Source organism: Bradysia coprophila, unplaced genomic scaffold (assembly GCF_014529535.1).
Source record: "Bradysia coprophila strain Holo2 unplaced genomic scaffold, BU_Bcop_v1 contig_358, whole genome shotgun sequence".
Lineage (NCBI taxonomy): Eukaryota > Metazoa > Arthropoda > Insecta > Diptera > Sciaridae > Bradysia > Bradysia coprophila.
Window position 1 is genome coordinate 5167147 of NW_023503616.1, and position 26057 is coordinate 5193203.

General features: G+C 34.2%; 2 protein-coding genes and 1 long non-coding RNA gene across 4 annotated transcripts in view; 1 reads left to right on the forward strand and 2 right to left on the reverse strand.

The window, feature by feature from the left end:
• Nucleotides 1–26057, reverse strand: part of LOC119081525 — a 298236-nt gene that overhangs the window by 118931 nt on the left and 153248 nt on the right. The window lies entirely within an intron of this gene.
• LOC119081495 lies at nucleotides 553–1619 on the forward strand. Its single transcript, XM_037190498.1, has 4 exons — nucleotides 553–868; nucleotides 938–953; nucleotides 1007–1190; nucleotides 1432–1619. The coding sequence occupies exons 1-4, from the start codon at nucleotides 751–753 to the stop codon at nucleotides 1582–1584; spliced, it is 471 nt and encodes a 156-aa protein (XP_037046393.1). The 5' UTR covers nucleotides 553–750; the 3' UTR covers nucleotides 1585–1619.
• Nucleotides 5462–26057, reverse strand: part of LOC119081414 (cyclic nucleotide-gated cation channel subunit A) — a 41825-nt gene continuing 21229 nt past the window's right edge. For both annotated transcript variants that reach the window (XM_037190311.1, XM_037190312.1), the window contains 10 exons: nucleotides 23603–23824; nucleotides 23298–23460; nucleotides 18516–18781; nucleotides 18174–18444; nucleotides 17765–17883; nucleotides 15948–16142; nucleotides 14726–14936; nucleotides 14270–14410; nucleotides 13990–14140; nucleotides 5462–7132 (listed from right to left, as the gene is read on the reverse strand). In XM_037190311.1, coding sequence (XP_037046206.1) covers nucleotides 7003–7132; nucleotides 13990–14140; nucleotides 14270–14410; nucleotides 14726–14936; nucleotides 15948–16142; nucleotides 17765–17883; nucleotides 18174–18444; nucleotides 18516–18781; nucleotides 23298–23460; nucleotides 23603–23824 — 1869 coding nt within the window. In that variant the 3' untranslated portion in view covers nucleotides 5462–7002. The remainder of the gene's footprint in view (nucleotides 7133–13989; nucleotides 14141–14269; nucleotides 14411–14725; nucleotides 14937–15947; nucleotides 16143–17764; nucleotides 17884–18173; nucleotides 18445–18515; nucleotides 18782–23297; nucleotides 23461–23602; nucleotides 23825–26057) is intronic.

Sequence of the window (26057 nt, forward strand, 5' to 3'; positions counted from 1 at the left end):
AGTGTTACAGTCAACGTCAGTGAGATTTAGACATGAATTTGCTTCGGCTGTTTTTCAGCTAGTCCACTCAAATACGAAAATAAGTAGTAAAACAACTGAGGGACCCCAACATCTTTTCCAGTTAGAAAATTATCTTCCGACCAGCAACACAACATCGAAGGTCCTTACATCTTCTCTTCGAAAACAAAATTTCTGTTTTAAGATAACGAAGACGGATAAATTTTTAATTAGTTACAGGCGGAAAGCATATGACCAGTATTATTGTCGGTTCTATTAATTCTATAGATCAAATTATTTTTAATTGTTGATTTCAAATCTTGTACTTCAATGTTTTAACCCACAGCTCCTCATTATTTTTGTAGTCATTATCGATAACAGATAAATAAAAAATAAATACAGGCTGCGCCATTGTGATCAGATTTCTTTTCGCATATTTAAATAAAAAAAATTTCTTGATAAATAGCCATATGTGTAATCAAAATTGGTCAATTTTCCGTTAGTATAATTTTGAATGAAAGATTTTAAGATCAACCAAGCAAACTTGCAGTTAGTTGATTAGAAATCAAAGAAAGCGACGATTTCAAACATTTTTTTCTTATAGAAAATTGTTGTTTGTGTCATTAAAATAACTTAAGATGGACGAACCACAAGAAATACAAACGGATGTTATTGTTCCGGATACAGTTCCGAATAACACCCCTAAGTGGACGGAGAAAGTTATAAAAACCATTCTCTTCTTACATTCTGGCTATGTTTTTCTATCGAAATTCGGCGTCGATTTTACATTCCCGAAACGAATTGATTAGTTCCGATTGTCATCCAGTTATTATGTCAAAAACGATCCTTCAAAATGAAATTACGGCCAGTGGTAATTTATTTCAACAAATCTCTATACATTTCGAATGGTATAACGAAACGTATCCCTTTTTATTTCCAGAATCCTCGGAAAAGAAGTAAATTTTTGAAAGAAGAATGAATCTGATTTCTTCATGTACCTAAATTGCAGAAGCTGTGTTGTCTCTACAATTGAATGCGAACTTCAAGCGGAAACTTATTGCTGGAATTTAAATTGTTGTTGTAAAATTGAATCGTTCATTTATCATTTGCCGACTGAAGTGTTGAAACGAAAGCCAGTGTTAACGACCTGTCCAAATTGTCTATCATGCATACGCACTCAACTAAAATATTTGGTAAGTATACGATTCGTGCACACTTTAGATCAAAAATTGTCGCATTACCAATTGTATCGAGGGGACAATTACTTCGAAAAGCGCTGTACCATGACTTTATTTGAAGCTGAGAGTCAAGCGGAGCCAATGACTTAACCTTACGTGTATTTGTATGGTGACTTTTTGGAGCAGTTTCCCCCTCTAATTGGATTTATTTTTGGTCCACTCAGTCAACATACATTCGATGCCCATTTGTTTTCAGAAATTACATCCTAGAAAAAAATTTAGAAAATTGGCTCACTGTCTTGCACCTATGTTTTCTTGCATCGTATGCAACCGTTTTCGGAAAGTAATTCACCTGTGTCCATTTTGTGGTATCGCATTGGGCGTATCAAATGTTTTTGATTGTATCTAAAATTCAATAAAAATTCTTTCCTTTTTTTGTTCTTATGTCTTTATTACAAAATATAATTTATTTTTAAAATTTATTTATTTTTTATACATTTTCTTCTTTCCATATTTTCACGTTCAAATAGTTAACTTTGTAGCTGTGCATTTGATATATTATTTTTTTTCAATTTTAAAATATTTTTTTAAACATTTCTTTATAGACCATTTAAGTTATTACAGGCAAAAGTTGTATTTTGGTTCGTTTATACTTAAAATTTACAATTTTCAATATGCTTGGCTCATTGGAAAACCGAGTGTCTAATTGATTTGTTTTGCTACATTGGAACAGTGTATCCTTGAGCGCAGTGCTTCACCGGAAATTAAATATCTGTAGTCAGTCACCATCACAATAAGCATACTCTTCATGTGTGAATGTATCATGGGATATATTTGAACCTACAAGTCTTACTACTTCCAAAGCGGGAATCTCATAATTTTCAATCTAACTCCGAACTCTGTGTTGAGGATCTGACAAAAGATAGCAGATCGTCAATATAGAGTTCATAATAACCATAGGTTAGCCTAAGTTAAATCTAAAGATGACCATCCATAAAAATGTTGTCACCGGTGTCAGATAACAAAACACAATAATAAATAGGATCTGTTGACCTGTGTATTCTGTGGAAAGGGATTCGTGCATAACACATAACCAGCCGTTTCTAAGAGGTATCAACGACAAACCTGAAATTGTAACCTTTCACAGACAGCAAGTATATCAGCAGTTTTACTATCGGATCTATTACTTCATTTAATCTAAGTATTTTAAAAGATAGATTTCAAAGCTTTTAACTCATTTTTTGGAGCATGATTTTGGCTGTGTATAACCCCTAAGGACAATTGTTTAAAATGTGGTCACCGATATCAGGAACAAGAACAAAATAGGATCTATTAATCTGTCCATTCCATGTAGATGATCATTAAGCTGCGATAAGTGCGTTGATCCCGGAAAAGATTCGTTCTGAACGTATGACTAGCCGTTTCTAAAAGGTTCTAACAACGTTTCACAGAAGCCAAGCATATCAGAAGTTTTCTGTCGGATCTATTACTTCATATGTCGATTTCAAATCTTTTACTTCATTTTTTGGAGCTTGCTTTTCGCTATGTTTTACCGTATTAATCAGAGCTTCTCGTTTATTACTGCAGTCGTTATCAATAGCAGATGATACAGGTTTTACAGCAGACATTTGATAACATTTGGAAAATTGTGTGATTTCTCTACCTCATATTATGAGCAATTATGAGAAAATTGTTTGTAAAAATTTGAGTTTGAGTCCAAGCGCATGCTGTCATTATTAACAACCTGCTATATTTCGGACTGGTCGGAATTTCTCATGAAATATCTTTGTTTGTGTTGAGGCTCGACAGTTTTCTCAATAAAAGAGAAAAATTGCCACAGTTTGTTTTATTTGCCGAATAACCAATGTACACAAGCATCGACGACAAACTTATAGAAACAATTATTTTATGAATCCACATAAAGTGAAGTAACGTTATACAGAATGTTTACCAAAAAAATGAATGGAAATAGTCTCGTCTCTGGAATGTTAAATACCATTGAGATTAGACGTATAATCTATTGTCCTGATAAAACTTGTACATCTTATACCGTTTACAGAAAAGTCACTTTTGTTTGGTTTAGATGTGCGATTTTATACTTTTTGAGAGCATAAGAGGACGTTTGACAAGCAAAAGGTTTAATGTGTTTGAATGGAGCAAATATTTGCTATACTAGACTAAAGTGAAATACCTCAACTCGACCGTTGAATACAAATTTTGTGCTAAGCCGAGGAAAAAGTAAATAATTTTACAATTCATTCGATTTAAAAAGAGCCATGGCCATTCATATCAATATGGCTAGAAAATACATAATTACAGTCAATAATTACTGGAATTACGTATATTTGAACATGTAATTCTCCTTAAACACAATCATTTGAATGTACCCAACTTTACCCATGAATTCATTTGAATTCACATTTGTGAATTTATCATAACGAACACCAGGTGGTTTTCATTGTACGGGTAAAGAGAATGACACCCTTTCGATTAAATGAACATTTTAAAGAGAACAACACATGTCACAGTTATTTATTCAACGAGGAAAACCGTTTTCCCTGAAACATTAGTCTGGATTATGTTTATTGAAAAAAAAGGTTTTCAAAATTAAACAATCTTGTCATTTTCACGAGTTGCATAAAAATCTTTTAATGTGGGTAAACATCGGGTTCAACGATGATATCGAACTAAGAAACAATGGTCTTTGTATTATACTATTACAAAGCATCAATGTGATGAAAGTTGAAAACAAAAACTGAATGTTTCCTTCTCCTTTTTTAATTAGAATAATCTACAAGACAATAAAAACAATGAACGAACAGCGTTTCGGTTGAAGTAACTTCATTTGATTTTTTTCACGATCTTAACCCAGTGTGGTTCTTCAGAGTTGTAAGGCCTAGAATTTGTGAAAACCTTAGCGGTGTACATGGATAGGGGTAGGCATACAATCACAGTGCAAACGAGAAAATAGTCATTTTCTTCCCTCCACTGAAAGCTTTTGTTGTGAAAAACGTTATATTTACCTCGGACAACTCCGACAACTTCTTTTTTCGCTATGGGGTCGCGACTCCGTTGCACTCGGTAGGAATTTAAACACTATATGAATTTTAATTTAAGATGCTGATCAGGAAAAAAATCAGATGTTCCCTAAAGGGACCAATGATTGAGAGACCCCTTTTTCGTCCAATTTTTATATAAAAAAGATATTGATCGATCGAGACTGTAATATCACTGAGGCTGTAATACGAGACTGAAAAACTCGGGAATTTTCAGAAAATTGAAATAGACCGAATTATCAAAACATAGGCTCTAAGACAGACGAAGAAATTTCAATCATTTTTCACTGAAAACTAATTTTCCTTTTTGCTACATATTCTGTTGTCCTTCAGACCACAGGGCATGCCTTTGAGATTTTACTTGTAAAAATGAAGAAACTTTGTGAAATTCAAGAAGAATTGCAAGATTTTCCTAATATTTCTTGAATAACTTCAGTTTCAATAATATTAAGGAATTCGAAAAATTGAAGGAGTGTTGCTGGCGAAACCCGTATTGCGGTTGTAAAAATGAATGAACAGCTGAGACGTTCGTGTGAATGGTTTATTGTAATCGAATGTTCGAGCAACTATAAATTTCTATGTAATAATGCCAGTCAGAATGTGTCTTCCCGCATGGAAATTCAAGTAAACTTACGTTTGTGAAACGACCACAATCCGGCGTTTCAATTCATTAAGGACGTTATACAGCTAAATCGAATTTAAAACGTCGTCTAGGTCAAGTCAAATTTTTCATTTGACGTGACAATACGTGCTCCTTTCGTGATGACTTTGTGGAAAAGAGGACTTTGACACTCCGATCCGCGTGAAGTTCGATTGGCGCGTTTCAGTGATTCTGACTGTAAATTGTGTGAAGTTGCATATGACTGCTGTGTACCAGTGATGCTGGCAGTAACAAGGAGTTTGAAAATTCTAGAAAATCAAGAAATTTGAAAAATTAATTTCTGGAAAATTCTTGACTCAATTTCCAATCCAATTTCTTTTGTTTAACGAATATTTTTAAGTTTTTAAATTTCTTGATTTTTTGGAATTTCAATTTCAATTTCAAATTCAAGACGTTTAAAAAGTTCAAGATTTTAGGAAAATTAAAGATTTTTGGAAAATTTAAAATGTTTGAAAAATTCAAGAAACTCAAAAAATTCAAGAATTTTCCAGAAATCATTTTATCAAATTTCAAGAATTTTCCTGATTTTACGATTTAAAAAAAATTCATACAAAATCGAGAAGCTTCAAGAAATTCAAGAACTAATTTCACAAAAATAGGCCCTGCATCGGCCAAATTAAAAATTAATTAATGTGATGGCACTGAACGAATGACCTCTTAAGCATCCGATGCGAAAAAGATTTACATTATCTTGTCGACTAGCCGACGGCGCATTGTTGGTTTTCTTTATGAGCTGAGCATAAAGCTTTGGCAGAAAATATTTAATTTCTCTTTTTCGCGATAAAACAAAAGAATGAAAACAAGCAGATTAGTGACTAAGATTTCATTTTGGGTTTATGGTATACGGATACCGTAACCATTATTTGATATATAATTTTAACTTAGAATATCCGCTTCTTTCGCATGAATGGCATTTATATAGCCGCATGTCTGCATTTTCTTTTTCTTTTCGTTTTAATAAACTTTTTGTTTAATTTAATTTAATTTTAATGTTGTTTCACTGTCATAATTAGTTTCTTTTCTTTTACTTAAATGCTACGAAGAATGGTCTTACAATTTACAATCAAATCCGCGAAATACAGAACAATTTATTTTCTAAAATGACAAATCAGCTTTATATCAGTTTTTGATTTTTCATTTCTTTTGTTTTGGTTTTTGGATTTCGATTTTAACATTTAGTGTTATTTTTAGCTACAATTTATCAATTAAAGATATTTTTCTTTACTTAAATAGTTAAACAAATCACATAAAAGTTTATCATCTTTACCCATTCACGTTCATAATATTCATAATTACAATAATTCATCTTTCAATTCACGTACAATATTCCCATCATGCTTTCGATTCGAACCTAACAACATCGTATCAATTTTCTTAATTCATCATAAAAATCATACATATAGATTCGGGGTGGTGTATGTTTGTGTGTGGATGCTAGTAATTTTGTTAATTGAAATGAAAGGAAAAAAAATAAGAAGAACCAGAGGAAAAAAAAAGCTTTAAGCTTTCGGTATATGTGAGTATATATATATATATATATAAGATCTGTTTTGGTTTTGCTTGTTTATATATATAGAACTGTCTAGGCTTCGTTTTTAATCATAATATGTCTTTGTGTGTATATTATTACACCAAAATAAATAACAAAAATAATTTTTATATCGTTTTCATTCGAGGCACATATTTTTTTGTTAAAACCATTTTTTTTTGTATTTTCATTGTTTGTATTCCTCATTTTTATGAAGTTATTTTCATTTCAACACATATTGTGTTTCATATATATATTTTTTTCTCTCTTTCTCTCTCTATTAAATGTTACATTTTGTTGACACATTTCATTTTTATTATTTTCCCATGTTTGGCAGAAGTTCATTGATCAATGAAAATCAAAATAAGGAGAAAGAAAGAGAAAATCTCTCTCCATACGGATCATATTTATATCATTTACGTGTTTATCAACAAATCGAAATGGGATAACAATGATATTGATTAAAATAAAGAAAATAAAGAAAATGAATTTGGAAATATAACATAAAAGAATGGAGCGGAAAATTGTTTTCTGTTCTAATAGTGCTTCTTCTAGCACTTCTTAGCACAACGACCTCTGTTTTCATAACGTATTTTGCTTATTGGCTGACGATGCGGACGCTGTTTTTGATCTTTTCCTTTTCGTTTGCATTGAATATAGACGTGACGCTCGAGGTTTCGCGAACTCCTCTTCTTCAGGTGATATCATTGCACTGAAAATAGAAAAGTGTTTGTTTAAAGTGGTTTCAGCATTGTCGTGCAGAACAAGCACAAGGTAAAATATATGAGCATCGAGTGCATTAGTAAAAAAAACCCTTGAAATTGTTACAAAGTTGAGAAAGTTCTATCATTTGCCTTAAAGAAAATTGCGTTGCAATCTTCAATGTTCACAACATATTCCGTTAAAGTGGTGGAGAATCGAATTGATAATATTGATTCCCATCTGTCGTTATAAATTATAAGAAATTCTACGTTCGTATATCTGAACAAGATGTCACACAAGATTGTCTGCAAATGTGTGATGTGCCCGGGTCTCTTTTTTTTGGGATATTTCGTCGATATGCTTATGAGGGATTCTTTTGAAAAACAGCCTGCCCAAATCAGACGCATTTTCTAGTGGATTTTTTGATATGTGCCTAGATAAGTATTGCTCCCTAGAAGCCAAAACCACTTTCAAAAAAATTCGTCCAAGCTTGTGTGGCTAGTAGGAGGTGACCAAAAACCTAAAACATACACTTTTCTTATGGAAATTTCTTGTAGGCCACGAAACGTACAAGGTCGTGTGGGGTATCATGAGAAAGGTAACTGCGTGTTTTTTCGGGGCAGATTGGGTCTTGTTGGGTTTAAAATTCGTCCACACAGTTATGAGCAGTTGAAAGTATGGGTAAAAAATGGATAATTTCGGCGAACGTCTAACGGTTCCCATGCATCCGTTTCTCAAAAGAATCCCTCTATTTTATACCCAGATCTCGAAGTACTTTTCCTATTCTGTACGAGTCGCGAAGTCTTCTTATCAAAAGCTTATGATGCTTAAATTCTCTGAACCGAACTTTGATTTCACTTTTTGCCTATATATTTTGGAAACGGTAAAGAAGGCATCGACGGTTACTGAACCACTGAATGGATCCTTCAATAGGCCGTTGTACTCGTCTGTTTTACAAAGCAGAAGGAAAATTGTTTTTACGACACCGGCTTCCAACAAACGTAAGCGACCTGATGAAAATGAAAATGGAATCGACTGTGATAAAAACAAGACGACGAAAAAACTGAACACTGCGGTCCCGAAGCCAATGCTGGGGCGCAGCGAAGCTGTTATTGGACTGAAACCGAAAGCAATGGAACGAAGAAGAAATGGTTTAGAAAAATCTCTGCGTGTTGGCGGCTTAGATCCCTCAGTTACAGTGGACGTGCTTTCTGATTACATAGTAAAGAACACTTCGCTTACGGACAAATCTAAGTTTCGTTGCACGATGCTGGTTAAAAGAGGACAAGACCTAAGTGAACTTACGTATGTGTCGGCAAAAGTTGATGTGGCATCTGAAGATTTTAATATTCTGATGAATATGGACCTGTGGCCGAATTATGTCACAGTGCGTGAATTTGTGCGAATTAACAAACGAAACCAGCGACAAACTGAAAACGATGAAATGAATCCAAATAAGGTTCAACGGATGAATGATGAAAATTTAGACGAAGCATCGACGAGCTCAACGAACGATGCTAATTTAATTGACTTGAATTCTCAATTGGGGTTTCGAGAAGGAGAAGCTATGGAAGTGTTGAATTAAGTAATGAGAAACGGACAATTCCAAATGAATCACGACCCATGGTACAATCACTGATAACGAGCTTTATTACAAATAATGAAATTGACGAGAATCTGACAAGTGGATTACATCCAAGATTTGATGATGTGACGATTCTGATGAAGAGAACCAGTGAAACGAAAAATTTGGTAGACATTTCATACTTACCGATTTATTATAACAATGTGAGGGGCGTCACTAGCAAAAATAATCTCTGCACGAAAATTGAGCTGGCAATATACAAAATTTTGGTTTTTACGGAGACTTGGCTAAGTAGAAGGATATCTAGCAGTCTATATTTTCCTAGTACATTTAAAGTTTATCGTAATGACAGAATTGTTCCGAATTCAATGAGAAGATATGGTGGTGTAGCAGTCATCGTTCATCAAGAACTACGACATCAACGTTTAAAGCTTAAAGAACAGGACGAAAGTGTGGAATGTGTAGCGGTTGAAATAAAATTGAAGCCGATATCATTGATTGTGTATGCTGCGTACATGAGAATTTTCGATCCAGAAGTGGCTGAGAAACATATCGTAAATATAAAAGAATTGTGTAACACGTACGGTACACACAGAATTATGGTGATTGGAGACTTTAACATGAGTTCGGTGAGATGGAGGCTGGATGAAAGTGCTGAGTATTACCTGCCGACGAATGTTGATACGAACATGGAACATTTCTTAGCCGAAATGCACGATTTGCCATTCTTTCAATTGTCAAATGTAAAAAACAAGTATCACAACGTTCTCGATTTGGTTTTTGTAAATGACTTGGGAGATGTGGAACTGTCAGTTGATCAATCGAAAATTATTGGAACAATTCAACAGGATGTATCTCATGTGCCTTATGAAATTGCTTTCGAATATTGTAAGAGGGGTACTTCAATGAACACCGTTGAGAAAGAAGTCATCTGCTACAAAACTGGCAACTATGAACGCATCATAGAGGAACTGGGTGCAGTGAATTTCACGAGTGAATTAAACAACCGAGATGTCGATTCTGCATTTGATTTTTTCTATTCGACGATAAATGCTTTGGTAGCCGCCAATGTACCAAAGAGAAAAATTACAGTCAATCTGAATAGACCGGAATGGTGGACAAATGAATTACAACGACTGAAAAACAGACGAGACAAACTGTTTAAAAGAAATCGGAATAGTACTGAATATATGGAGGTGCTAAACAAGTTCGACGAACTGTCATCAACTTTGTTTGATCATTATGTTGATGAAGTGCAAGACAGTATAAGTGACGATCCAGCGGCGTTTTGGAAGTTTGCCAAACGGAATAGCAGATCATCGTCTTACCCTAATGAAATGCATTATAAAGACACTACAAAGCAATCAACCGAAGGAATAGTGCAGTTATTTGCTGACTTTTTTGAAGGAAATTATGTGGAAGATGATGAGCAGTGGCTGTTTGAAAATGTCTACAACGCGCCAGAGGCACCACAAGAAGTTGACATTACTCGCGAAGACATCGAATTAGCGATTCATTCGCTGAAGTGGAAGGGAGGTATTGGTCCTGATCAAACGTCACCCTTTTTTCTCAAAAAGTGTATCGAAGTTGTAGCACTACCGTTGTGGCTGTTGTGGCAAAAGACTTTCGAGACTGGGAACATTCCTCAGAAGGTAAAACTTTCGCGTGTGATACCGGTGTTTAAAAAAGGAAAAAAGACAAACATAGAGAACTACAGGGTGGTGGCGATTGGTTCAAGCATTTTAAAGATTTTTCAACGAGCCAGTAAGCTTCACCTTACAATGATTGTAGAACCGCATGTGAGTGACTCACAACATGGATTTCGACCAAAAAGATCTGTTACGACAAACCTATTGTGTCAATCAATTGCGACACATGAAGCGTTCGAGCGTGGAATTCAATTGGACACGTTTATAGGCGATTTTGAAAAGGCTTTCGATCGGGTGTTTCATCGATTTTTGGTTGGTAAAATGGCAAAGTTTTCCATTGGACCAAAGACAGCTAGATGGTTATATGAAAATGTTCGTCAAATAAGATATTATGTCCAGATTGGTGAAACAAAATCGCGTGAATATGAAGCAACATCGGGTATTGTTCCTGGAAGCATTTTGGGACCAATTTTGTTCACAATGTTTATCAATGATGTGGTGGAAGTAGTGATACATGCGATGGTGTTGTTGTTTGCAGATGATATGAAAGCATCAATGATGATATATGATATGAATGACAGTCTGAGATTTCAAAGCGACATAGACAGGATTTATCAGTGGACCGTGACAAATCGACTTCTGTTCAATGTTGGAAAGTGTGCCACATTCACGGCTTGCAGAGCATCGAATAATGTGGAAACGAAGTACAAGCTTGGAAATCATGACTTGCAAAAGAAAGAAGAGGTTTGTGATCTGGGACTAAACGTTGATAAAAGATACAATTTAATTCATCATATGGAACTAACAACAATGAAGGCCCGTCAAATGGTTGGTTACATAAAGATGAAGTCGAACGGAAAGTTTAAAGAAAAGACGCTAAGAATACTGTATTGTGCATATGTGAGATCGAGGCTAGAGTTCGCATCTGTAATATGGAGTCCATATCAAGGAGTGTATAAAGATGACATTGAATCAGTGCAAAAACAGTTTATGATTGATTTATTAGACGATAGAAGTCGTGCCGCCTCGTACAGGCTTGCACCATATGTTGACAGGTGTAAGACGTTGAAATTGCAGCCTTTGTACGTGCGAAGACAAATCGCGGACGCCATGTGTGCTTATGATATTTATACGGGACACTCAAATGTTGAAATTTTGAAGTCGAAATTCGTGAGGTCAAGGTCGGTGAGACAATTGAGGCATAGTAGGTTGTTGGAGGAAAAGTTTTTCAGTGTAGACTATTTGATGAATCAGCCCATATCTCGTTTAATAGCTTTTGTAAATCAGTATGCGGAGATGGTTGTAAATTCGAGGTCGAGGTGTGAATTTAGAATTAAGCTTGAAAATGTAATGTTAAATCTAGTGATAGATTGATGTAAATGAATATTCAGCCAATTTGTTGGCGGTGAAATAAAGAAAGAAAGAAAGAAAGGTCGTGTGGGGTATCATGAGAAAGGTAACTGCGTGTTTTTTCGGGGCAGATTGGGTCTTGTTGGGTTTAAAATTCGTCCACACAGTTATGAGCAGTTGAAAGTATGGGTAAAAAATGGATAATTTCGGCGAACGTCTAACGGTTCCCATGCATCCGTTTCTCAAAAGAATCCCTCTATTTTATACCCAGATCTCGAAGTACTTTTCCTATTCTGTACGAGTCGCGAAGTCTTCTTATCAAAAGCTTATGATGCTTAAATTCTCTGAACCGAACTTTGATTTCACTTTTTGCCTATGTCACTGACACGCCAATCAAATCATTTCATGTTGTAAACGAATTGAAAACTATTTTCCGCTATCTGCACGAAAAATATGACTGACAAATCTAACCAACTGTATTCGAAAATCAAATTGTAACTGTTACACGTTCTAACCTCCTCTATGTTTCAAAGGGGTCTTTAGAAACAGACTAAGACTATGTTATGTAGATGGTCGAATTTATGTTCTTGAACGTCGAATGAATTTCTTTAAAGAGTTTGTAATTTCTAAAGGAAAAGCAGACAACTTTTTCTTATCAACTAAAACGGGGTGTCAGGAACACTCTTTAACGATTGATTTAGTAGTTGTACTGTTGTTCATAACGTCAATAAATTATGATTATGACATGGTACGCAGTATATACACGCCTAGGACATAGCTTTACATAAATATTTAAGAGACAGTTGTACACTTTAACAGCAACGACTATATCAACTGTGTCATCATGGTCATTACGTTCACTTGAGGATATTATGTATTGCAAATGTAGTTTGCCGAGCAGTGGTGAAATATGAATATTTTTATGTTATTAGTGGATGTAGAGTTTATAAGCCTTCATAAACCTTGGAATGAAACTTTGAGACTTAAGTATCTAGGGAATCAGAAGGATGAATGTTAAATTCAGTTGCAATGTGAAAGTTTCACAAAGTAATTCAGTTGATAAGTAAATCCATCCTGCAGTCTAGTTGGTCCAAGACTAAGTTTCCAGTGAAAATCAAAAGAATCCATCTTATTACGGCAAGTCAAATGGCCCGACATAATAAATAATTTCTAATCATAAATCACAGATTTGTTTTGCATATTTTCCGATAATAACTTTTCAAAAATACCGAAACATTTCGAGCGAATATAATGAATACCTTCTACCTTCCATACAACACACAACACAACATTAGCATGTTACGTATACGTGTAACAACATTACTCATTTTTTGCCTATTTATATTCAATAATTTATGAATCCGGTTCACATTTTACGGTTAGATGTGCGTTATCCTGTTTTACATACATATGCCCCTTATCGAAGAAGAAAAAATTTTGATTTTGCGAAAATTGCTTTTTGTTAAATTATTTTCGTTACAAAAACAAGAAGTAAGAAACGAGATAAAAATGACTAAGGTGTGCGCTAAACAAGTAATAAGTCTTCAGAAACAAATAAAAGAACAGAAAAAATGGAGGATTCACATGTCGTGTAACCGACATACATAGTCTTGTTCCAAAGCACATTCCAAACGACACTTTAAGGGTAAGCAAAATTTTCATTGTAAATCCAAATTGATATCGAGCGCTTGGTTAAAGTTGATATGTAAAATAAAGTAAGTAAGGGAATTTATGTCTTACATGGTAACTGAATTGGAAAGGAAAAACGAAAGCACAATACGGTTATTTAAGAACCCACACAAAAGGTACAAGAGATATCTTTATGTTAAATTTATTTTTCATATGTGCGGTGTGATTAACTTTATTTTCTCCACTCATGCCGTGAAAATGACGTTTTGTTGTCGACTTGTGTGATGACAAGTCGGTGGAGAAAATGGTGTTGAGGAATTTCGCGCCGTGTCATTCAGAATAACCCACAAAGTGACATTTTCCTTATACAAAATGTGTCATTTTGTCAACTATTGTGAATGACGCGGCGCGAAATTCCTAGCAGCCGGAGAAAATGTCTATTTACTCGCCTCTAGTTTTGACAGGGGAGAAAATAGAAATAGAACTGCTACCTTTGTTTTTGTTTTGAAAAATTGTGCACATAAAAAAAAATTGTGTTCACCTCTGGGATATTAGGAAATTTCAACTCGAGCGATTCGTGGCCCTCTGGTCGCAAAACTTCGCTCTTGTTGGAATTTCTTATTTTCTTCCCTCGTTAAACGAATAACTATTTACCTAATTTCCAGTTTTGCGATACGTTGCTTCAATTTCGCTTGACTTGCTGAATATTCTGCCAAAAGTCTAGCTAGTCTTAGATTAAGATTTTCTACTGCATTCTCTAGTTTCTCTACACCGCCTTCCAGAGAGTCTTGCGCTCGTTGTGCATCTGAAACAAATATCAATGTTTTTCAGCGTTAATTTAATTTGTTTTCCGTTAGTGCAGAGACGTCTCATTGTCTCATGAATGGCTAATGAAATTATATTTTCCTCTTCAATATTCCATCGATTTACTTACTTGCAAACACTTCTTCGTCCAATAATCCATCTTTTCGTAATAATTGACAACCGCGTTCAGTAAGCGATGCCCTGGCTTCTGGATAATCAGCTAATGTCTCCCACAGATCTCGTTTTGCCAGACAAAACAAGTCAGAATAACCTAACAGTGCAAACAATTTTTTTTTTATTAATACGAAATGTTTTCATTGAAATAGATCAATCACTGTCCAATGAATATGTGAGTTGAGTGTGTTTGCTTTAGCTTTACATATTTGGTTGGGTATATAATGGCGACATTGGAGGTTAATTTAAAGAGTTTTCATAGAAAAATTCCTATCGGAATTGTATGTACAGTATGCATTATAAATTCAAGCATCCAGCTGTTGGCTGTTGGCACAAGCAGATGCAGTAATTGGACGGTCAATATTGAAGCTTAATTTACATTTGAAAGCTGAAAAAATGACTGCAAACATACCTAATGAACGAACATTCGCCGTTCGCCGATTTCCAGTTCGATTTCCGGCAATTTCTAACACTGAAACCTCGCCAAAAACTGAGCCAGCACCTAGCGTTGCCAACACTGTAATTCCATCGTCAGCCACCACTGATAAACGACCTCTTTTTACAATATACATTTCTTTGCCAACATCTCCCTTGCGACAGATGTAATCTCCCGGACTGAACACCTACATGTATACATAAACACATCATGTATAAAATGGATGTACAGAAGTATTTCGGAGACATTGTGGGAAAATGAAATATTCGGTTATGGTTAAATTCAATAGAGTTTCGTTTCCATTTTCCATACGTATATGTATATACACGCACTGGTGGGTATTGTTTCTCTGTGAGTCCATATTTTTTTGTAGATAAAAATTTAGATAAACTGTATCCCGGGTCTCTTTTGTGTCATTGGCATTACAAATGGTTGGGATGTGAACGTATGGAAAAGCTCATCTTATTCGAAATTTATGATTCTTTACCACCGAATACAAATATTGTCTTGTATTTATACACGCAAATGGTTTCATCACCGAAACAGGGGTATTGCCTAAGTTGCCCGGCACTTGTTGGGTAAATGTTTGAAATGAATGTAGGAAATGTAATCATGTAGATTAGTGGAATAGAAAATAATATTGACAGCATGATATTGCGTTCGCTTATAAGTGAGGTTTAAATGTGATACTCTTGACATTGTCAAATGACTTGGAAATAATGAGCAAATTTCGGATCCAATCGACCAGAAATACAAAGATTACCGCAACATAATATCGTCATGATAAATGTACAGTTTGATGAGATGGCTGAGAAAATGCTATCGTATGATTCGGGCCAGGCTAATTAAACAAATCAAGGAAATGATTGAAAGTGAACATCTGAATTCGAATTCGATTTACCATACAATGGAAACACTTAAGCAGCCTAAATGATTTTATCGATTCGATAGCGAATCAACTGTATCACAAAATAAGTCATAAAATACATTCTGATAGACGAATTGAAATAACGAGCCAAATAATATTCAAATGCTCGTTCGTCTGTCAACAATGAAAGATTAAAAATTGAATGAATTCTGCATGAATGATAAAATTTGTATTTTATCGCCTGAACGAACACAATAAAATTTACATTCAGAAATCTCAACAGAAGCAAAAAAAGAAAGATATCCAGTCGAAGAGAAAGCTATAAATTACCTGAAGTTTCAATTTTAACACTAAAGCTTCCAAAAGACCCGGCTCACAGTCCTGAAATATGCGTACTTGTTTCAATGTATCCATGTGAACACGAATGGCAATTTCGGCTTTCAGTTTATCAGGCAACGCCGCCAACACACGCTCCTCATCCAAAGCACCGCTTTGTGCCCATGTGTACGCAAACCATCGAATCACCTAAATACAAAATTAAATTTATTTTTCCTTTCTATACATGTTTCCAAAAATATTGACTAAAGTATTACGCTGAAAGAGGGAAATCATACTGACAATGGAAACACATTTATATCTGAAAAAGCAGCAGGGAATACTCTTTCTCCTTTTTTAAATCAACAAAACATGAATCTCGATTTACATTTTATTTGAATTGCTCGATTTTGTGCACTTCAGAAATAAGCGACGAAAAATCAAATTTTATTTTTAGAAAATTATACTTTTCTTTGCAGAGGATACACTGTGAACACCCAAAACGAATTGAAATTTGTATACGATTTGTATCCAATATTAATTAGTGGAAAAGTTTAATGAGATTTTCTTCATTCGTGTTGTATTTGATTGACACACAATCGAGAAACCAACCAGATGATTAATTGTTCTCCGAATCGACTATACCATCGGGACCCAATTAATATGAAAATTTTGTTCAGGTGAAAATCAATATTCAGTCTAATTAGGCGTGATTGTGCAACACAAGAAGTCTTAGTGCTTTTCTTGCAAAAGGACTGTCAGCGAAAAAATTGATTACTTCAATACAAACGTTAGAAAGAACGACAAGACTGCTTGCCTTAACGTCTAGTACATGAACGTGCATTTTTTCCATTTCTAAATTTTCTCTACGAAAAAATGTTAAAGCGACCCTGAACACCTACCCTAAAACAATTTAATGGCCAACATTTCCATTAAATTGTGCTAAATATCTCAAACTTTGAGTGTCGTAAATTATATCGTTTGGAGCCGTTTATTGGTAGAGCCCGTCCGACCATCATACAAAATTAAAAGTTATTCGATATCGTCATTCTCTACAACTCAATTAGACATGCAAAGGGTTATTACACCCGATAGGCTTTTATCATCTTAAAAAGTTCGTTTACATTTCACTGTCGACTGGCTCTCCCGTTCTCGACTTTAAATGCATTTCTCAGTCGAAAATTGTTTCGATTCAGGTTTTCTTTCAAATTTTCATTGAATTATTTAAGTGGCAATTTATGAAAATTCAACAAAACAATGTTGAAATTTCGAACATTTTCAGATTTTAGTGGAATGAAGTGCTGGTGATCGTATTGTAGTAAATCCTTTTCGTCTGTTTTGGTTAATAGAATTTTACCTCCTAATATATGAGATAATTAATGTGCCATCATAAAGGTTGGAAACCTAATTAACAAACAATTAGTTACACCTGAGTGAACGAAGATGTTGATTATGCTTTAAACCTAACATTTAATAGGTAAGAAGGCATTCAACTCATTTCCAAGTAATTTCGTTTTGGCATATTTTTCCTTAGAGTTTTTAGCGATAACGGAGGTTGTAGTACTTTTACTCATCATGGCATCAATGTGGTTGGTTAAAGAGATTAATTGAACTTGTTGTGAAGACTGAATTCTTATCCCTTTTTTTAAACACAGCTCAATAAAATCCTGTCCCAATTAACATGTTTAAACTCAACGTATTGAAGCCCATTTAGGAAAAAGAAAGCTCCAGCTAGATAATTAATTTTCAGAGTATGAATATAGGGCGACAAATTTTGTAAAATGCATTAAACCAATACCATACATCACAGTCCTTTTATTAGATTTACTTACCCTCGCTTCCAATTCATGACCAACTTTCCTAAAAGCCATATACTGTTTGACACCATCCATTCGATTTTGAAACTCTACACGCGACACATTCATATTTGATATCATCGAACCAATATTACCTGTTACCGAACACAATAAAAAAAAAATGTCGAAGAGTGTGTTGTATTAGTACAAAGCTGTAACTCGATGATCGGCAGTATTGGAAATATAAATTCAATTCGAAAAAGTCTTTTATGTACGAATTCAGGTTGTAAATTGTGTATCAATTTCGGAATCGCATTAAAATTATTGCATCGTCAAAATTTATCGGGATTAAATTTATACAGAAAAAGCATTAAATTGAATGAAATTTCCTGTTTGCCATTAAGTTGAGAAGAATGCGAAGAATGTTGTACAAGGTTTTGCTTACCTACAATGGTAGCGAATATAAGAACGCCAGCCAAAAAGTCTGCCACTACGAATAAATACTCGGTATCATTTTCTGGAGTTGGAGTTTCGCCAATCGTTGTCAATGTTAATGTGGACCAGTAGAATGAGTATATGTACTGTCGGGATAGGGTTGCATTCGTGGTACCATTCAGGTTGTACACCCAATTGTCGACACCGAATCCTATCGTATAACTAATGGCGAAATAAAGGCAAGCATTCCAATGAATAAGTACTAAAATTGCTAGCACCACCTAATGTTGAATGAAAAGAATTTCTGTTAAATCTGTAAAACCAATTAATTTATCGAGAAAAAGTCCATTACTTTGCATATCCGAAACGCATTTGGATATCCTGTAGCAGTTTCAGTTCGATCAAACCACTCCCACATTCTTGGAAGACGCAGCAATCGGTTCAATCGCACAATCACAGGACACGGAACTTTGGCATTGCATTGTGACGGCGGCCACCATAAATAGGCAAAATCAGTTGGAAGCATTGACAAAATATCCAAACGCCATCCCTTGGTTGAAAAATAATGTTTGCGCAGTTTGGCTGCATCTCTAACTAAAAGTCCTTGCTCGAGATAGCCTACAATGCAATGTTGAAAGAAAACCAATTTTAATTTAAAATTGCAGTGAAATAAATTGCAACATTGAGTTAACTAAGGAAGTGTACAATGAGGAGATAGTAGACAAAGTCAGCAAAACGTTTGTGCTGTGTTTTAGTAAAATAAATCAGAAAGTTGCATTCTCTCCTAAAACCAGTGAACCATCGTATAAACAGCCACAGTGGCTCGTGTATTCACAAATGAAACTACTGATTCGATTTTAAAATCCATTACAACACGACAGAGTAAAGTTTATTTTACTCTGCCGAGATTACAAACAATTATCGAAGCGTAGCGCTATTACTTTGTGAAAAATATAGCGGTAGGTATTGAAGGTCGTTCCATCAAATTTTATTCCTGTTTATCGCAGTGAAAGCAGATTCTTATTAACATTGGAAAACTACCACCATATTTCTGGGAACAGAAGCTAGCGAAATTAAGTTCTGTCAAATGGCACATGGACCGAGAGCCCACTTGCATTCAGTCCCTCATCACAAATCCAAATTGGTGTCAAAATCACCACAAATATTGCTATCGGCCCCAAATGACGAATAGAATTTAAAAATGAAATTTTAGTTGAAAGGCCTGTCGTGTCAGGCAAGATGAAAATTTGATCTTTCTGGTACGACAAGCCTTCCAACAAACATTTTATTTAAAGATTTCCGTCTGCCATTTGTGACTAATATTCTGACACATCTTTAGATTTTGTACGATGTGTGACGACCGAGATATGCACTTGGCTCGTTAGGGAAAGAAAAGTCGTTCAACATATGTTTTTAGTATTGGAGGGACTGATATGTATGTTTGGTCTCGGACAGTAATATCCTTTGTGTCGATTTATTTTTAGAACCATTTCTTCATTTTAATCAATAATTCCTTCTGTCAATCGCCATTCTGTCTCGTCCACTTCGACGTAACTTCCAAGATTAAGATTATGCTCTATGTATAAGAAAACATAAAATTAATTGGAAAACATCTAAATACACGCATTCAACCTCGCTTTTACTGAACCATGTAAAATGACCAATTATATTGTCATTCCACCCCATGTTATGTGTAAACACAACACGTTCAGTGTCGTAAAAATTTTGTTATTGCTGTGTCTCGTGAAGTTTGAATGGAGGAAAAGCTGGGGTGGATGTGTGTATGTGTTAAATTATGACGGCTATCAACAAAATATTTATACCCCGATCCTATTAAAGAAACATCTGTTGAATATGAAACGGAAGGCAAAAATAAATTCAAAACTTTTTCTTTCCAACTATGGACTTGTATATTTTGGTGTATAGCTTTTACTGTTTCGATTCAATGATTTCCAGTTCCAGTTGGTTATTGATGACAGCACATATTAATGTGAAAGAAGAAGACTATATTTTGTTGGATGTGAAATTAGTCGAACCGAGGCGATTTTGTATGAGTGTTAAATGTAGTTTTTGTGGTAATTTAGATCGAAATTTATAGAGCGTAATGTTATAGCGTAGCTTGTGAGTGTATTCGAATTGTATCGACATATCCTTGCTATCGATTTCTCTCTTTCTTTTTTTTGCACATTTTAAGCTAAAAGGCTTACTGGCTTAGCTTTACTACTTGCACAGTAAATCTTTTTAATGTTTAGTTGTGAATTGACTCAATTGTGTTATATAACTAAAGTAATGTGTAACCACCCAAACATGTCTTCATGTCTTTTATGAAGAATTCTTGTAACGGTTTACAAGTACAGAATTAGGCAATATTATATGAGCTCCTCGAACTCAACCCCCAATGATTTGAATTATGTCATTTTTAAATCATTTTTATAGTCAAGGCATGAATGCACGCACTAGTTATTCTTATAGTGCTTCTAGTATAGTTTGTGTTATTCGATACATATCTGCTATCTGTATCTGCCGATTAATTAAAAAAAACTTTTAACACAAGCACGACATGTCGTTCGGCCCAGGAAGTCTTTGCATCGTAAACTTCAAACTCACATCTAAAATTCATAATCACATTACCAGAACATTCAGAATTTAATTTTTACTCGTCACGGTTTCCATTTTTGAAACGTGTTACAACCGAACATTACACGTTACACAACCGACTATCATAGCAATCTTCCTTCGTAATATTTGTGAAAAACTTTTCGTTATATTCGTTTTGAAGCCAAAATTTCCACAATCTTGTTAGAAAAGTTTCATTAATACAACATCCTAACCGAAAGAAAATGCCAACTTTTTCTATTTCATTTCTGTATTATTGCGATTGAGTGGGTGGTTTCGGTATGATACTTAAAATATTAACAATGGTCGTACAATGATGACGACGCTAAAGTCAGAAATATCAGAGTATAAATTCCTATAATTATACCCGATCACTACCAACAGGAAGGGAGGCTATGTTTGGTCATATGTTTGTAGCCAGATCCAATTCTTTGAGAGGGAATATTTACAATTGTTAGAGAGTTTTTCAATCCAATTACATCGAATATGTCAATAGGACTTCTGAAAGTAGATTATTGTTTGGATTTCCTTCTCAAATTTAATCTTAATAACGTTTCTGTGAAGGTTAAGGTAACGAACCGTGATTTGTGCTAATGCGATAACTTTTAGTTCCGTATGTTATTTTTGTTGTGGTATGGAGACTCAGGAAGTCTTAAATCTTAAAATTGAAGTTAGTAAACGAAAGGATAGTTTCTGCCATATGATCCGTGTTTTGTGCAATTTCACAGCACCGTTAGTTGGGATACGATTTTCTTTTCGTATAAATTTACACGCGCAACTCATGATCGGTTTTTGCGTTCGTTACCTCATTTATGTTCGATTTAATGGCTTCAGTCAAACTTACTGCATACAATATCCAGAACGACGCACATTTATAGGTTATTAATTCGAATAAATCAACTTGAAACTTTTAGACAAAAAAACAATTTTCTTTTTTAAAACAATTTACGTCGAGCTGGTCCGATCATCGATACGTTCGAGAAATTTTACGTTCGGTTGGGTTAACTTTATCATTGACACAGGCCAACTGTATGTTGTATTTTTATTTTAGCACAATCATCATATAAAAGTCGAAACAAGACAATTTAATCTCCTTTTCGATATATTTTCGCATCTTACACCAGACCAATCGTTAGCAATACTCTCGTACTCGGATTTATGAGGAGGAAAAGAAGAAGCAAACAAGACACAAATTTCAACCGAACCGAAAACACGAAGTTATACTTACAGAAATAAATAATTATCCAAGTATTTCGGTGTGGTATATATGTATGTATTAATAAGCTCGTAAGTTCGTGAACCTTTTCGCCATATCGGTAAGAATGGGAGACATGTACAAATAAATGCCATAATAAAATTACGGAAAATTGCAGATTTTCCATTAATAAAACTTTATCTTAATAATTGAGTGCGAAGTCATTGCTAAAGATAAATCGAAAATGGTATATCATGTCCTATTGGTGTAATTTAAGCTGGGGTTTTGTTCGTTTCCCGTCAATGAAAAATTAACAGAACTCTCATAAAAACGAATTTTCTTTAGCGTCTCGAATATTGTAATGTTAAATGAGTGGGAAGCATTTGGTACGGTCGTTTTATATGCATAACATTATGCTTTTTTTCGGGAAAATATGAAATATTAGTGTAAAACGGAGTGTAAAGTAGTATATGTCTTTTTGAGCACTGAAATCATCGTATAATATTTTATGCGAAAAAGTCAACGAACTCACTGGAGACAGGATTTTAAGGATAGTTTTTTGGACGTCTATTTTGTCGCCTTTCTTTAGTGCTTTATATATAAATCGGAGATATCCCATTTTATATTTGACGTTATCCACATTCTTTTATTAGATTTTTTTGCGGAGAAATTTCAGAATACATACGAAGTATAATCACAAGAAAATCCAGTCAGACTTTGCGAACTTTTAAATACCAACAGATTCTATACAGAGATATATCAAGTATATTGCCCGCACTTCGGTAACTATATATTCAGTGTTAAATGGTGAATGTATAGAAGCTATTCGTCTGAACAATGACAGGTGTTGCTGATTTAAGTTACATTTCTGCAATATATCATTTTCAAATATATGTAACGTTAAAAAGTGATGGAAAATATATATTCTATGTGATCGACTATGAAAACTTTGATGTTAGAAGAAAGTTTCACATTTCTCATCGGTTATAATCGAAGAGTTTGATTTCGTCTTTTCCTTTAAGCCGATTTTATTACGGATCATATTACGGATTATGATTCATAAAAAACCACGTTCGTCACGTCTATCATTAAAAACGTTTTTGTATCTGTATACATTCTTAAAACACATTATACCACATAAAAGGAAAAAAAAGAACCCAAACTGCCAACACTGAATGCGATACATATACACATTTTCAGAAAATTCATTCGAACTGAAGGAGAAATTAAACACATTTGACTCTCTGATGCATCATCTATCTATATATTCGCGTAGCAATTATTTTATTCGTTTCACGCAATTTAAGCGAATTGTTAACTCACCTTCGTGACAATGAACTAATGTGTCGATTAAGTAGATAAAATCACACAAATAATCAAGCGTCCACCACAAAACAGGTGCATTACGATTGATTTCCCAGAAGACAGCACGTCCTACCACAAAAACTATATTGTACAGAACGGCAAGCGATACAACGGCGAGCCACTGAAATGCAAATGTTTATGTTAATTCTTTAGCGTGTCATTAAATTTTTTTTTCCAATCAATTGATAATTAAATGAAAATGAAAATTTATATCCGAACGGCAGAATTTAATTACTCTGCTTATTGCTTGTACATATACTTACTCTGTAATGTGAAGGTAAGGACGGATCTACCCATAAACGACTGCATAATCGATTCGTGTGTATTTCTTCCGATGGAGCACCAGGATTCTGTAAATTTTGTAAACCCGAAAATTTGTCCAAAAACCAGTCGGGCGGTTTTGCACGACCTCTTTTACTTATTCTATGCCTCAAATGATGCAAGGAACGCCGTATAGCAGCAAATTTTGTTGGATTCGGCGGATCCTGTGTAAAATTTAAATTAATTATTCATTTGCTCGGCGGTTAGCTTAATTAAGGAACGCAAACGACTTTGCAAGAACATAATTATTTCAGTTATATTACTAGGTAAACATGGGTATATTTGGTGATCAAAGAAATATCTGGTTATCTCATGTGCAATACCATCATAATTAACAAATTACTATGACATACCTAAGGGAATATCACTTACATTCACAGTCCCTTTTTGAATTTTCTACTATTTGTAAAATTGTAATACAGAAGTTTTCCATTTACCAACTACCTATTAACGGCACGGCAAGTTATCTCTTCTGTATGAAGAGTAGTTTTAATATAACGCTAGCCAGCTCTTGTCGCTTATTTATGCAACCTTTTACTGCATGATGCACTTTCTAAAAGTGACTTGAGTCGTGTTTGTCTTATAATTAGGCCCTGATTTTAGTATTGTCCACGATTTGCCATTGTTGTTAACTCCTACCCCTTGTATATTAGGGTGTATCAATTTAATTTTTTTATGTTTACTGTAAATTTCCATTGTACCACAACTGATAATCACTAAAGTTTTCTTTTTTTTGGTTATACATGCCATTGCTACATAGATTTTCATTGACGGGCTCCATTATATAGCTACCTATAAAAACCCAGTTTTTTTAAATAGAAAACCAGCAATAACTTTTAAAAAGACGCTTTTTACTGATTATTAATTGTACAATGGTGTTTCGAGGCAGGTGGGAATTAAGTCTCACAAAGAAAGAAAAAGTTTAATTCGAACAAAAGTGTAAAACTGAATGGAGTGATATTGGTATTGACATTGACAATATGTTAGGAGTGAAAGGTGAATCAAATGGTTTGAAAAGAATAATTTTGATGATAACGAAAATTCTAACTTTTAATTTTTCACAGACGGCAAACATGCGAGCAGTTTTACTTTAGGATCTATTACGTCATTTGATCGAAATATTTGAAAGAGATTGATTTCAAATCTTTTACTTCATTTTTTGGTCATGTTTTTTTTGCTATATAAAACCGCAATAGTCAGAGGTCGTCTTGAAGGTGTTATCGATAGCAGATGATAAATTGGTAAATTGGTTTTTACTTCTACATTTTAGCTTGACATTCGCTGAGTCAATTTTCATCCTAACGTTAAAAAACCTTATATACCCAAAAAGCTGTTATATGAAGTGATTATTTGCCTCTGTTGGCGAAATGTGGTACTGTTTTAGAGTGAGGCTACCTGTACTAGAAAAATGTTCTATTTTTCTGGCTGATGCAGGACATCAGAAATTGGGACTGTAAGTTCCAATGGATGCAATCTACTTTATTATTGAAAAGATGAAGGATGTAGTATTCAATCACAGAAAAATGGATAAGACACCGAAAGGGACATTTTCCACCAATAAAGACATAAAAACTTGACTTTTGAGCATATATCATGTTCCTGAGTAAGTATAACGTATAGAAATGGGTATACTAACAAAGTACTGAATTCATAATTTTTCAACTCCCAATAATAGGCCCTGACTGACAATATTTTCAACATTTTAACCTTAAGGTGTTTCCGAAATTTTAGACACATTAAAGCAAGAGAAAAATAGCATCAACTGAAAAGAATACAAAATAATATCACACAGTATGTAACTGTGCCTTCTAATCTAATCTATCTTTTTCTACATTTCTCTTTTTCTTTTTTTTTATTTAATCTGACCAACAGCAAAATGAATAAAATGGAAAAAGGAGTCGACATCGTTAAATTTAGCATTAATTTAACTGTGTGTACTGTGTCTTAAAGTGTATAATACATGAATAAATTAAGATATCAAGGTATTGTCATAATATCTTATCTGAAAATAAATTAGTTTTCTTAAAAGCCTCTGGCACGTAATAAATAATTTTCCATAGCAACAAGAGGAAACGATTTTTTAAGCTCAACATAGCGTCTGATTAGATGAATATATTTTACATTCATAGAACATTCTCGCTTTTATCATTTACCCATTTTACGGTTGAACTTCGAAACCGAACATCATTTAGTTCAGACGTATGCTGTTGGATATAATGCAAATGAATGAGCCAAGTAATTGGTAATTAAATTAAGATAATCAAGGGTTCAATTAACCTTATACAAGCTATTCGATGAGTTCGATGAAGTAAAGGGAATTCGAAAATGAGAGGTTAATAAAAACTAAAATAGCCAAGGTTTTCAGCATAGAATGTGACGTAAATTCATTTATATGAT

Bases quoted from the DNA above. Each gene is read 5' to 3' on its own strand.
- LOC119081495 (XM_037190498.1), top strand. From the start codon at position 751: ATGTTTTTCTATCGAAATTCGGCGTCGATTTTACATTCCCGAAACGAA. The intron at 1,191-1,431 runs GTAAGTATACGA...ATTTGTTTTCAG, and splicing joins GCACTCAACTAAAATATTTG to AAATTACATCCTAGAAAAAA.